The 12,622-nt window shown below is 30.5% G+C and overlaps 1 protein-coding gene across 1 annotated transcript; it reads right to left on the reverse strand.

The window, feature by feature from the left end:
* Nucleotides 1-4,098: 4,098 nt before the first annotated feature.
* LOC124928697 (NADPH--cytochrome P450 reductase 1-like) lies at nucleotides 4,099-10,442 on the reverse strand. The gene is made up of 18 exons (XM_047468951.1): nucleotides 9,914-10,442; nucleotides 9,786-9,845; nucleotides 9,628-9,704; nucleotides 9,478-9,535; nucleotides 9,328-9,411; nucleotides 9,186-9,222; nucleotides 8,340-8,409; nucleotides 8,065-8,253; nucleotides 7,739-7,831; nucleotides 7,397-7,622; nucleotides 7,241-7,324; nucleotides 6,636-6,787; nucleotides 6,086-6,182; nucleotides 5,755-5,904; nucleotides 5,298-5,375; nucleotides 5,073-5,195; nucleotides 4,605-4,721; nucleotides 4,099-4,419 (listed from the first exon to the last, which is right to left on the reverse strand). The coding sequence occupies exons 1-18, from the start codon at nucleotides 10,268-10,270 to the stop codon at nucleotides 4,339-4,341; spliced, it is 2,133 nt and encodes a 710-aa protein (XP_047324907.1). The 5' UTR covers nucleotides 10,271-10,442; the 3' UTR covers nucleotides 4,099-4,338.
* Nucleotides 10,443-12,622: the final 2,180 nt, after the last annotated feature.

The following is a 12,622-nucleotide window of genomic DNA, read 5'->3' on the forward strand; positions in this document are numbered from 1 at the left end:
TACATTTCTTATTTTATTTATTTTACTTATTTTATTTTATTTAATTATTAAGTTTTTTTTATTAAATATAATTAATTAATTAATTTTTAGTATTTTTTTTAACTTTATTTATTTAATTAAAAATACAAAATATTATTATTTTTATATTATAATTATTTAAAATATATTAAATATTTGAATGTTTACTAATTTAATAAAATATAAATATTTAATATTTTATTATATTAATTATATATATTTTTTTTAAATACTTATAAAAATCAATTTTTTTATAATGTTTGACTAATTATTAAAATATAATATCGTAAAATATTATGATTAGATTAATTATTAATTATTATTTAATAGATAATTTTATTTATAAAATATTAATAATTATTAATATTATGTTTGACTAATTATTAATATATAATATTATTAATTAAAATTAAAAATATAATTTTTGACTAATTATTAATATATAATATTATTAATTAAAATATTATGATTAGACTAATTATTAATTATTATTTAATAAATAATTTTTATAAGTATTTTAATATATATATATAATTAATATAATAAAATATTAAATATTTATATTTTATGAAATTAATACACATTTCAATATTTAATATATTTTAAATAATTATAATATAAAAATAATAATATTTTGTATTTTTAATTAAATAAATAAAGTTAAAAATATTAAAAATTAATTAATTATATTTAATAAAAAAAACTTAATAATTAAATAAAATAAAATAAGTAAAATAAATAAAATAAAAAATGTAAATATATAAAGTGGTAGGGATAAATAAGTGAAGTAGGGGGTGGCAATATGGGAGGGAGTGGGAAAAGCAATTTGTTTGTCATAAACTCAAAAAGATATAAATAAAAGCCTTACAAATAAAACATTCATACATTTTTTGAGATTTTTACTTAAGTGGTGGAACTTCGTACACTTTTTGGTCATCTATTCATCTCTTTCATACCTGCAAATTGTTTGATAACGCAATGTATAGTTTGTGTAACGCAAACTAGAATCCCCTCCAAATCTAAAAAGCAGAGAAGACGGTGATGAACAGGTCGCGATTATGGAGATCGCCTAGGGAGAGAAGTCGTGCTGATGTATGGCGAACAATTATCGTTTGAGTCCGTTGTAAATCTCACAACGATGAAAAGATGCGACGTTGAGAGAAGAAAATAAGGGGAACTAGGTTAGAAAAAAGAAAAAATAATAATAATAAGGACAAGGGGTCATTTCACAAACCAAAAGGTTATTTTAACAAAAAATTATTGGATATAAATTATTTTTAGAATTTTGACTATATTTAAAGTTATTTTATCTCATTTCTCCTTAACTCAACCATAGTAGTCTCACACATAAATCAAATGATCAACTTAAAACTTTATAGGTGGAAAACTCTTAAAACGGTTATGGTAACTTATATGATAATAGTATTTTTTATAGGATAAATGACAAATTTAGAATTGTAATTGGCAGAATTTTATTAAATTTAGGACTCTTTTAATTAAAAAAAAAATTTGTCGTTTACAGAAATCAATTTATATTGTTTAGTTATATTTACAAATCTCACTAACTTCGTTAACTTATTGAATGTTATTTGCCCATGTCATTTATTTGTTTTTTTCTTTCTTTATAATATTTATTTAACATCAAACAAACAAACCCCCTTTTTTTTTAAATCAAACAAAAAAACTGGAAAAACTTCTTCTTTTCATAGTTAATTTATTCTCCAACCAAAGCACAAATCTCTTGGTCTTTTTCAGAACTGTCTTCCGAGATCATTCACTGGGGAGGAGAGAATTTTGTAGATCCTTCATTAGTAGAAATTACGAAAGAAGTGGTAAAAAGAAATTGCCAAAGGAGTGGAGGCAGTTCTTCTTTGTAGACTGAATATAATGGAGCAAGAGATGAGAGTTTTAAATATAACTAAATAATGTAAATAAAGTTCTTAAACGACAAAAAATTAAGAGAGCCTAAATTTGACAAAACTGTCCAATTATAGTCCTAAATTTGTCATTTATCCCATTTTTTAATAGACCAAGTTTATAAGTTTCATTCCCACTAAAAAATGCTTGTAAGATGAATTGAGAGTAGTGATAGTTTAACATTTTATAGTTGATTGTGTAATTACTAATGAGATTGTTATATCTAAGTTTTATCTATATTTTTTTTTTATAAAATTGTGTAATTTATTACAATAAATGTAAAAAGTGTGTATGTGCTTTCTTGTGAATATTAAGTTTTTTAAAAATGTACAAAAATTATTTATTTGAATAGTTATTGAATTTATTCAAAGACCTTACTCAAAATCAACATATTAGGGTCAGCTCAAATGATTTGGGGACCAAAAATAAAGCCCATTATGGCATAACTCTCTCTTAAATCTCTGCTCCCTCTCTTTCCTATACACTCTGGTTTCTTTAGAGACAGACTCCGATCAGCTTCTGACCAGTCGACCAGGTTAGGTCGTGTAGACGAGAAACCAGCCTTCTTTTGTTCTTCTCTGATCAGCGGCTTTAAGCCAGACACAGTTTCTTTTGACACTGTTTTGCTAGCCATCTTTGATGATAATGATATGTGTTGTAATGACAAGTTAGAATGAAGTTATTTGATTACCTTTAGGCTTGTATTTGACCCACTTGTATACCCATTGATATAGTGGATGTTTAAGTGGCCTAAGGGTCCTGTAGTTTTACCTTAATTGAGTTTTTCACATAAAATCTTGGTGTCTTGTTTATTTGATTGTTTGATCCCCAATTTAATTGGCTGATTTAATTATACAGAAGGAAAAAAAAGAAGTTTTAGGCTTTTGTTATAACTGGTCTAATTTGATTGCTAAACAGGTACTTTTGATAAATTTTGATCCAACATTAGTGGTTCACATCTTAATGTAAATAACGTAGATCAAGAAGATACTTTAATGAAAAGAAATTGCAAACTTACATTAAAAAAAAACTTCACCTAACATTGATTTTATTTTATATTTTCTCGGTGATAATATTCATATAAGAAAAAAAATTGATCTCAGACTAAGATTCTAATTTATTTAACATAATATAAAGAGAAGTGATAAGGAATGATGAGTCGCCACGTCATTCTCTCAAATTGGCTCACACAAATTCTCTTTCTCAATAATATCTCTAATATAAAATAGCTTTAAAATAAAAATATTTCTCTATTTTTATATTTGAAATTGTTTTAACTTAATATAAATGCTGGTTTGTTTCACCCACCTTGTTATTATGTTGATAATAATTCCCTGAAATGGGGCATTGACCAATTGGTCCTTGTTAACATAGATATAAAATGAGTGGTTCAAATAAATTTATATATATATATCAATTTGTGATTGAAATTGTAAGAAATCAACCTAATTGAGATTCACACAAAACAGTAGGATTAATTTGAAACACAATTTTAACCAGATTTGACAACAAGATGTATCCAACAATATCTTGTACTCGACAAAGACTAAAAGAGTCTTCGAGGAGATTTAGAAACGGTAAAAAATTCATGATAATTATACCTTTAGATAATTCAAATGAGTCATTTGAAAGTAGCTCGGTTTTCCCAAAGAGTATACAGTTCTAACCCATCAACACATGTGTTATCCATAAGAAATGTATTTGGTGGTTTTAAAAAGAATGAGTGATAGGAGGAAAAGTTTTGAAAAAAAAATAAAGTAATATCACCTCATTAGTTTACAAAAATATAAGAGAAAAATTATTTTGTTTTTTTCCTCACCCAAATTCCCTCCAATATTTCTCATTAAGATCTGAACAAGTGAGAGAATTTAAAAAAGAGATTTTTCTATTTCCTTCATGTTCCCTCTTCCAAATTATCTCCCCTATAATATAGATTCTGAAACAAATAAACAATCAATTTGCCCATAACAAAGCAAACAATTAAGGCTCCAATTGGAGACATTTTAAAGCCTAAAATAAGCATTTGGCAAGGAAATTAACTTTCACACACAAATAAATCTAACTTAACTAGATCTAGTCAAGTCTAAATTATTTTCACTTTGGTGAGTTCATAATAATAATAATAATAATAATAATAATAAAACACCAAAAATACTAGAAATGGAAGGATAAGTAGTACTACTTGAGGCTCCTCCTCCTCCTATTTATGTTTGTATGTATAATATTAATAAAAATAATAATACATACAGAATACAAGAACCAAAAAATCATTTTAAAACCATCTGATGATGACAAAGGAAGGGTGTTTGTTCCTTTGCTCACACTAAGTTTTCCTTGTATAATAAGAATTGAAATAATACTAACCCCTTAAAATTATTGCATTACATCTTCCCAACTTACTCTTTACCAAACGTCACGCAAATATCTCCCATTTGTTTGCATATTCTTCACCATGTTTTCAGCAGCCGAGCTCTCCATAGATCCCTGAAAAACAACAAAAGGACCCGATTACAAAAAAAAAAACTAACAAAAAGGTAAAAGGAAAAAAAATATCCAGTTTACAACTGTCATATCAAAATGGATTCGTATTTTAAGGGCGGATTTCACATTTGACAAATTCGTTGAGGGGATAGATATTCCATAGACAGTTAATAATGTTAAGAACATACCTGCTCTTGTAAAATGGTATGAAGAGTGCGGTGAACATCTTTAGCCATGCTTTTGGCATCTCCACAAACATAAATGTATGCACCACCCTCAGATAACATATTCCAGATATCCAATGCCTGCAAATGTGAAAGAACAGTCTTTTTCTTTATCATTGTCACCCAAAATAATTAAAAAATTCTCAAAGCAATACTAAGGCCTTGTTTGATTGATGATCCCAACTTTTCTCTCTTCTAACTCTTCCTAACTGGAATTCTTGGAATTAATTCAGTATCATAAGGAATTTTGATACTTCAGATAACCCATTTCTGACACCGATCAAGATTATATGGAAATATCCAGTTGGTTATTCAAATAACCCCAGATCAAACAAAGGCCTAAAGGATGGATGGCTTGCAATTAATAATAAGATCGGGGATCATGGATATATAGAGAGAGAGAGAGCCTATATATGGAGAAGTTATTCATACCTTTTCCATCATCATATGTTGGACATATTGCTTGGTAGGGCCTTCCCGTGAAAATGCAACACTCAACTCAGAAAGAACGCCAGTTTCAACAAAGTTGTTTAATTCATCTTCATAAATGTAATCCTATGAAGACATATATATAAATAACATAATCACTTCACATTTCCACTGGGCAAGCAAAACATTTATATCAGACAAGATAAAAAAAGAAATAGAAAAACCAACCATTTTCCTGTTCCTACACCCGAAAAACAAAATGGATGGTCCAAGTTCAATTCCTCCTTCTTTAAGAGCTAACCGTTCCTGTCATATCAACATATGAGCCATGTAACACAATTTGCTGTTTTGTTATTAAAAGAAAAAAAAATCATGAATCATACATTTGTTATGTTTATCGAATATTAAAAAATGATCCAAAAATAATCTCTAATCACAAGTAAGAAAAAAAATACTTACCAAATGAAGCAGAAAAATTACACTATAAGTATACCAAATTAAACAACTAAAATCACATTATATATGGATCAAGATCCAAAAAAAAATTGATCTGATCTAGAAAAAATATTATACCAAATGAAGAAGAACCATTTTTAATTTTAACTTTGGTACTTTTCGAATGAGATCGTGATTGTGACAAAATACTGTGCTCAGAATGAACATATATATTTATATCAGTTCGAACCTGTAGAAACCCCCTAAAAGGAGCAAATCCAGTTCCAGGACCAATCATGATGATTGGCACTTTAGCATCATTGGGAAGCTTGAAATTTGATTGCCTGACAAAAATGGGAGCCCAGCTGCAATCACGGCTTTCCTCCAGAGGCAGAGCATTCTGAAAGGGGCTCAGAAAAGAAAAGCTTTCAAAACTTATACTGTAACTGGTGGACGAGCAGCCATGACAAATATCAGTGTAGACAGACAAACTTACAATTATAACCCATAAAGAAATAATATATCATGCCAAAATAGATTAGCACACTAGAGTTAAATGAAGGCTTAAAATGTAATAATACCTTCATCCAAGTTGAACAAATTCCTTTATGGATCCGTCCTGTTGGCATCTCCTCATGAACTAATGCACAGGTGACATGGATTCTTGATGGTACTAACCTGCATAACAAAGTTGCACCAGCAAAAGATGAAATTACTAACCATTTTTCAAAAAATAAACAGTTATTGCAATTTACGAGATTTTATCAAAGATGAGAAACCATGATGACCCCTCAATTCAATCAATGTGCTACAGTGAGTACTGAAATTGAGACCTCACCCTCTTAGTTCACTCTTACTACTTGAGCTACTCTGGTTGGGCATGATGACAAACATTTAAAAAGGTCATTTAACTACTCAATTTCCAGAGTGTATGGTAAATTATCAGGTTGTAGAGCAAGAATTTTAATATTGTTCCTTACCAGTCAAAAATATTAAATATCTAGCTAAACAGTGGATGTGGAGTGTAATCAAAACTTTATGACAGCTTTCTACGATAGAAACCCTAAAGCACTTACGGCCTAAGTATTAAATAAGAAAACAGGAAAACAAAAAGAGAGTTAATCTACTCACTTGGGAGATGAAGAAATTGAGTAGTATCTAGGTTGCAACCGTGGGGCAATGGCCGCAAAGAAAACTCCCAGTGGAGGCTTTGTAGATGGGAATTCTGTCATGACCTCGAGAAGACTTCTCATGCTTGCAACCACCCATTGCGAATACTCATCCTGAACAGAATAAAAGCACATAGTAAAACAACTAGAGTGAAAATGCCCACCTTTTTCAGTTAAAGATATGACAAAGAATGGAACAAGGAACGCTGAATACTGTTATAGTTAAAACTAGACCCAGAAAGAGATGAGAAAATAGTAGAGTTAATATGAGAAAAGATTAACCGAGGTGAGGATACAATCTTCCTTCATAATTTTTCCCCCAAAAAATGTTTCTTCATAATATTCAGCATAACCCTTAACCTATCCAACCTAAACCTTAAAGACTAAGAAAACCCTAGAAGCAGCCTCAACCGACTCTTTCGGGTACACACAAAAGAAAAGCAGTTTACTTCTTCCAATACAAAAGAGCCACATGGCCTTCGATATAAAAGGCTAAAATAAAAACCAACTAAAGGAAATAATCCCTTGTTCCAGTCATATATAAAATAAATTATGACAAACACAAACCTTTCCAGCAGGGGATGCAAGATGTCTTAATCTACCAGCTTCAATTGGATCAGATGCATGAGCCGCCAAAGCAAGAAGCGCAGACTGAAAAACACATATTCATTAAATATTAGCAATATATCCTCATAAGCAGGAAAGAAAAAAAAAAGATCCCACCTTTTTAGGGGAAGTCAAAAGATCTGCATATTTAGTGAGTGCTGTTCGTAGAGTGCATGGAGGGAAAGGAGGTAGCAAAGAGCTTCCACCAAGAGGTGTTCCATCTTCTTTATCCGTGTGGATTGAGAAATAGGTTTGTGGAGAAAGGCCCAACAGCTTTTCAGCTTCTTCCACAGTTTCAATCAAGTTTTCACAGTGCACACCAACATGGTCGCCTGTCTCATATCTGAGAATCGAACAAAAGAAAGTACAAAAGATTACTAAATTCAGCCTATATGAAATTGAAGGGCTTTAGCATAGATTGAATGGAACAAGACATCGCCAAATGATTAATAAACTTACGTGAGCCCAGTACCAGAAATGTCAAATTCCAGGTGAATGCAAGAACGATCAGATAGAGGAGTATGTAGTTCCTTTCTCACCGCCACATTTGCTCTTAAATAAAAGAAAACAGGGTATTAGAATCAAAGAAGTGAATGCATGTAATTAGTCTTGTTTGATCTAGGATTATTTGAAAATCAAGTTATTTGGGTCAAGAAGACATTAGGGGTATGAATATATAATGAAGGTATTTTGGTTGATGATTTGAACATTGAGAAGATAGTTGATTGGATAATTAAAACAAAATCAAACAAGGCTTTAGATCATGTAAAGGTCACACTGAGAACCTGCATGGATGATGAATATCATGCACACTGTGTCCATTTTGACTCAAGCTCTTGTCTAATACAGATGCATTTGCATGGTCATGAATTACAACTCGATATTCAGGCACAACAGCAGTGTAAGGGGTGGAAACTTTAGCATCATCTTCATCTCGGAGCAGCTGATCCAACTCAGGCCACAATAACTCTCGCCTGGTTTAACATCAGAATAAAATCAGAAAACACTGTATTATACTTTCCTAAGCATAAACAGTGATGGGATTATGTAAATTACATACCATGCAGTAAAATCATCTTCAATGCATTGATCATCATCTCCAAGACCAACAGGAACAAGGCGCTTTGCACCTACAAGTGATAAGAAAGAAGTGTAATCAGCTAAATAAAGAGATAAAAATGGACACAAAGAAGATGTATTGTACTCAACAGACAAAGTTCCCTGTTTGAAAAACAATAGAAACTGACATCAAATCCAAAGTAGGTTTCTCATAATTTTAAATATGAAATTCATATTCATATGATAAGCCAAGTCCATAAATGTAACCATCAAACTATCTAATTTAGAAGCTCATATCATTGTTGGTAAGAAACTAAGAACATGTTTAATATGCTTCCGATTTTTTAGGGGTTAACCTCTAATTCTCAGAACTCGTTGAAATGGGTTCTAGTCTCAATTGTAGAAGAAAATTCAAGACAAATAAGTCCTTTTAATTTTTTCATAATTTCTTCAATGACTTAATATCACATAAACCAAATTCAACAAGGAAAAGCACAAATAGAGCTGCATCACTTCGAGGGAATACCTCCAAATGAATCTTTTCTATTTTTTGCTACATATTCATAATTTGACTAAAAACCTTTTTGTGCAACAATCAAATTCAAATAATTAAAAAAAATTCATGTCCAAATTGAGCTTGTGCATCAGAAGTCAGAAATAAAAACCTATAAACAAATAAGAAATTTCATTTGATGATTAGCAAAACTTATCGAGTAAGACATGCAACAAACTAATTACATTATTGGACGATAAATAGTGATGGAAAGACATGAAGAACAGTAAATTAGTTTATCCATGTCTAAAGACAAAAATACATAATTAACAAACATCCTATGCCTATTCTTACCCGCAGCAGTCAGTTGCTCATCAACCACTTTTCCTATCTGTTTTCCCAGAATGTTAAACACAAATTAGATTCTAAAAAAGGATAACAACAGAAATGAACAGATCGAATATCAGAAATCAAGTTCAGGATTAATCTAATTCACCTTGTTGAAATGCTCATACTGCCTGTTACCGAGGCCAAATACTCCGAAAGAAAGATGTTGCAACCATTCTCCTTTCTCGTTTCCCTACAAATGGTCAAATTGTTTAGTAAAGATCCATCATCTATGACCATACAATGGACCAGATCTAACCTCAGAAAACCATTTGTAGAATCGGGCAGCATTGTCAGTTGGTTCACCATCACCGTACCTATGCCACATCAGTCCAAAATTCATCATATAGAACGAAACAGACAAAACTAAGTGGCCAGGTAATGTTGCTATCTACAAATCAGAACTCACGTAGCTAGGAAGAAAAACGTCAAAGTCTCTTTCTGCAGTTTCTCCTCGTATTCTTCATCCTCCGCAGCATAATCATCCTACAGAGACATATTAATATCATTTTGGCAATCAATTAAGAGTACAAAGTTGAAAGGAATAGACAGAATAATAAAACTCACTAAATCAACCACTTTGAAGACCGCTTTCTCGTATCTAGTTTTAGCTTCATCAACGAGTGCCTAAAAATCAGCATACAAATGAAATTAAGAGATCTGTCGGACTATAACAAACCAAATTGCTAACAAACCTTAGCGAAACCTTCAGCAGTTCCAGTTTGAGTACCAAAGAAAACGGTAACCTTCGTCCTACCATCATCCACTTCAGGTTCCAAATCAGTTTTCAGAATCAACGGCTTCGGCGGCTCAAATGATTTACTTGACTTCGCATTCGACGATCGACGCCATACGAGAACCACAACACATCCAATCAGCAGCGCTAAGGAAGTAGTTAGCATCATCATTAACTCCCGATTCTCCACCAGCATCGCCAAAGGAGACAGTTCCACACCTGATTCAGATGAGACATTTGATTGGTCCATAACTCCTCCCTTTAAGATCGCGATCATAAGATCAAGAGGCGAAAGCTTGTCGGAGCCCGATTGCATGATCTTGAATGCTCAGATTTTAGTAAATCTCCCGCGATACACGCCGGCGGGATGGTACGGACGGCGAGCAAAAAGGACGGAAGTCAAACCAGTGGACAAAAGATGAAAGGGAAAGAGAAAGAGCGTTTTCTGGTTGAGAATTTATGCTACGGCACAGTATAACTCTCTCTCTAGAAAGAAATAGAGAGAGAAAGAGATCTATCTATTGGAAGGGGAGATGAAGGTTATATCACTAAATAATTGCGGAATTGCCACCCAACCAAACTACATCAAATCTACCTAACACCAATCTTAACTATAGTTAAGAATACCCTTTGTAAAAACTTTAACTATAGTTAGTTAACTAGACCTCATTTCTTGTTCCTGTAGAAACTCCTGTAGAAACGGCCGTCTTAGGTTTTCTTTGTCAAATTTTTTAAATAAAAACAAATATTATTATAATTTAACTAATTAAAAAAATGAAAAGTAACCACTTTTATAAAAAAATAATATTTTATTTTATTTTAAAATAATTCATATAATATAATATAAATAATGTTTTTTAATTCTATAAAAAAAAATTAAAACAAGAGGAACATGGGAAAGAATAATAGGTAAACTATATTACTCATTTGAAAAAAATGATAAAAGTTGGAGGGTAAAAAAGTAAGAGAAATCCCTCTTAAATTATCTCTTTCAATCATTTTTCGAAATAAACATCTAGAATTTACTTTTCGGAGTGTCCTTGCTCGACAATACATGTGAACTATTTTTGACAAATTTATTTATTATTTAAATATTAACTTAGAAAGAAAAAGGGAATATATATATAATGATGCTTAATTTTAAAATGTCCGGATTCGGGTCGAGAGATGTGGTTAATTTGAAATTTTGGATATATATATGAGAGTAAATGAATACTTGGGTCGGATTATGGGTTGACCCGCCCATAAACTTAAAATAGTTAAAAATAAAATAAAAAATGTTATAGATATGGTTTGAACTTGCAACCTAACAAAAACAAGTACAACTTTTAACCAACTAAGCTAATAAATAACACTTTATATTTTAAATTCAACACCAAATTTGATGAACGCAAGACATTTTAACAATATAAATTCAACTTTTTAACTAACTAATCTATATATATATATATATATAATGATGCTTAATTTTTAAAGTGTCTAGATTGTCGAGAGTTGTGGTTAATTGGGATATATATGTGAGATTAAATGAATATTTGGGTCGGATTATGGGTTGACCCGCCCATAAACTTAAAATGGTTAAAAATAAAATTAAAAATGTTATAAGTATATAGTTTGAACTTGCAACCTAACAAAACAAGTACAACTTTTAACCAACTAGGCTAATAACACTTTATATTTTAAATTCAACACCAAATTTGATGAACGTGAGAAATTTTAACAATATAAGTTCAAATTTTTAACTAACTAATTTATATATATATATATAATGATACTTAATTTTTAAAGTGTTCGGATTGCCGGGTCGAGAGCTATGGTTAATTTCGATATATATGTGAGAGTAAATGGATACTTGAGTCAGATTGTGGTTGACCTGTTTATAAAATTAAAACGGTTAAAAATAAAATAAAAAAATGTTATAGGTATGGTTCAAACTTACAACCTAAAAAAACAAGTGCAACCCTTTAACCTACTAGGCTAATAACACTTTATATTTTAAATTCAACGCCAAATTTGATGAACGCGGTGGTTCATCAATCATTTTTGATTTTGCACTATGGATTTCACTATTATTAGTGGGAAATAATGGAAGAATACCGTCATATTTATAGAGATAGGGGATATAATTCATATGGTTATAGTAAGTCTCACATAGACCACTTTAATAGTAGTCTTTACATTTTCCCTTTCACTCGTAGTATGAGAAAGAAGTGGACTCTAGAGGTCAAACTAATTGAGTTGATGAATCAAACTGTATCAATTATTTTAAAGATCGTTCTGCAATGTGAGAGTAAATAGATACTTGGGTCGGATTGTGGGTTGACCCGCCCATAAACTTAAAACGGTTAAAAATAAAATTAAAAATGTTATCACATTTTTACCGTAATATTTTTTTACGGTTTTTTATATTATTACTCTGCGGGAAAAAATGAAAAGTAACCTACTTTTATAAAAAAAAAATATTTTATTTTATTTTAAAATAATTCATATAATATAATATAAATAATATTTTTTAATTCTATAAAAAAAAATTAAAACAAGAGGAACATGGGAAAGAATAATGGGTAACTTGTATTACTGGTTATCCTTCTTAAATTATCTCTTCCAATTCTTTTTCGAAATAAACATCTAGAATTTAATTTTCGGAGTGTCCTTGCTCGACAATACA

Source organism: Impatiens glandulifera, chromosome 3 (assembly GCF_907164915.1).
Source record: "Impatiens glandulifera chromosome 3, dImpGla2.1, whole genome shotgun sequence".
Classification (NCBI taxonomy): Eukaryota; Viridiplantae; Streptophyta; class Magnoliopsida; order Ericales; family Balsaminaceae; genus Impatiens; species Impatiens glandulifera.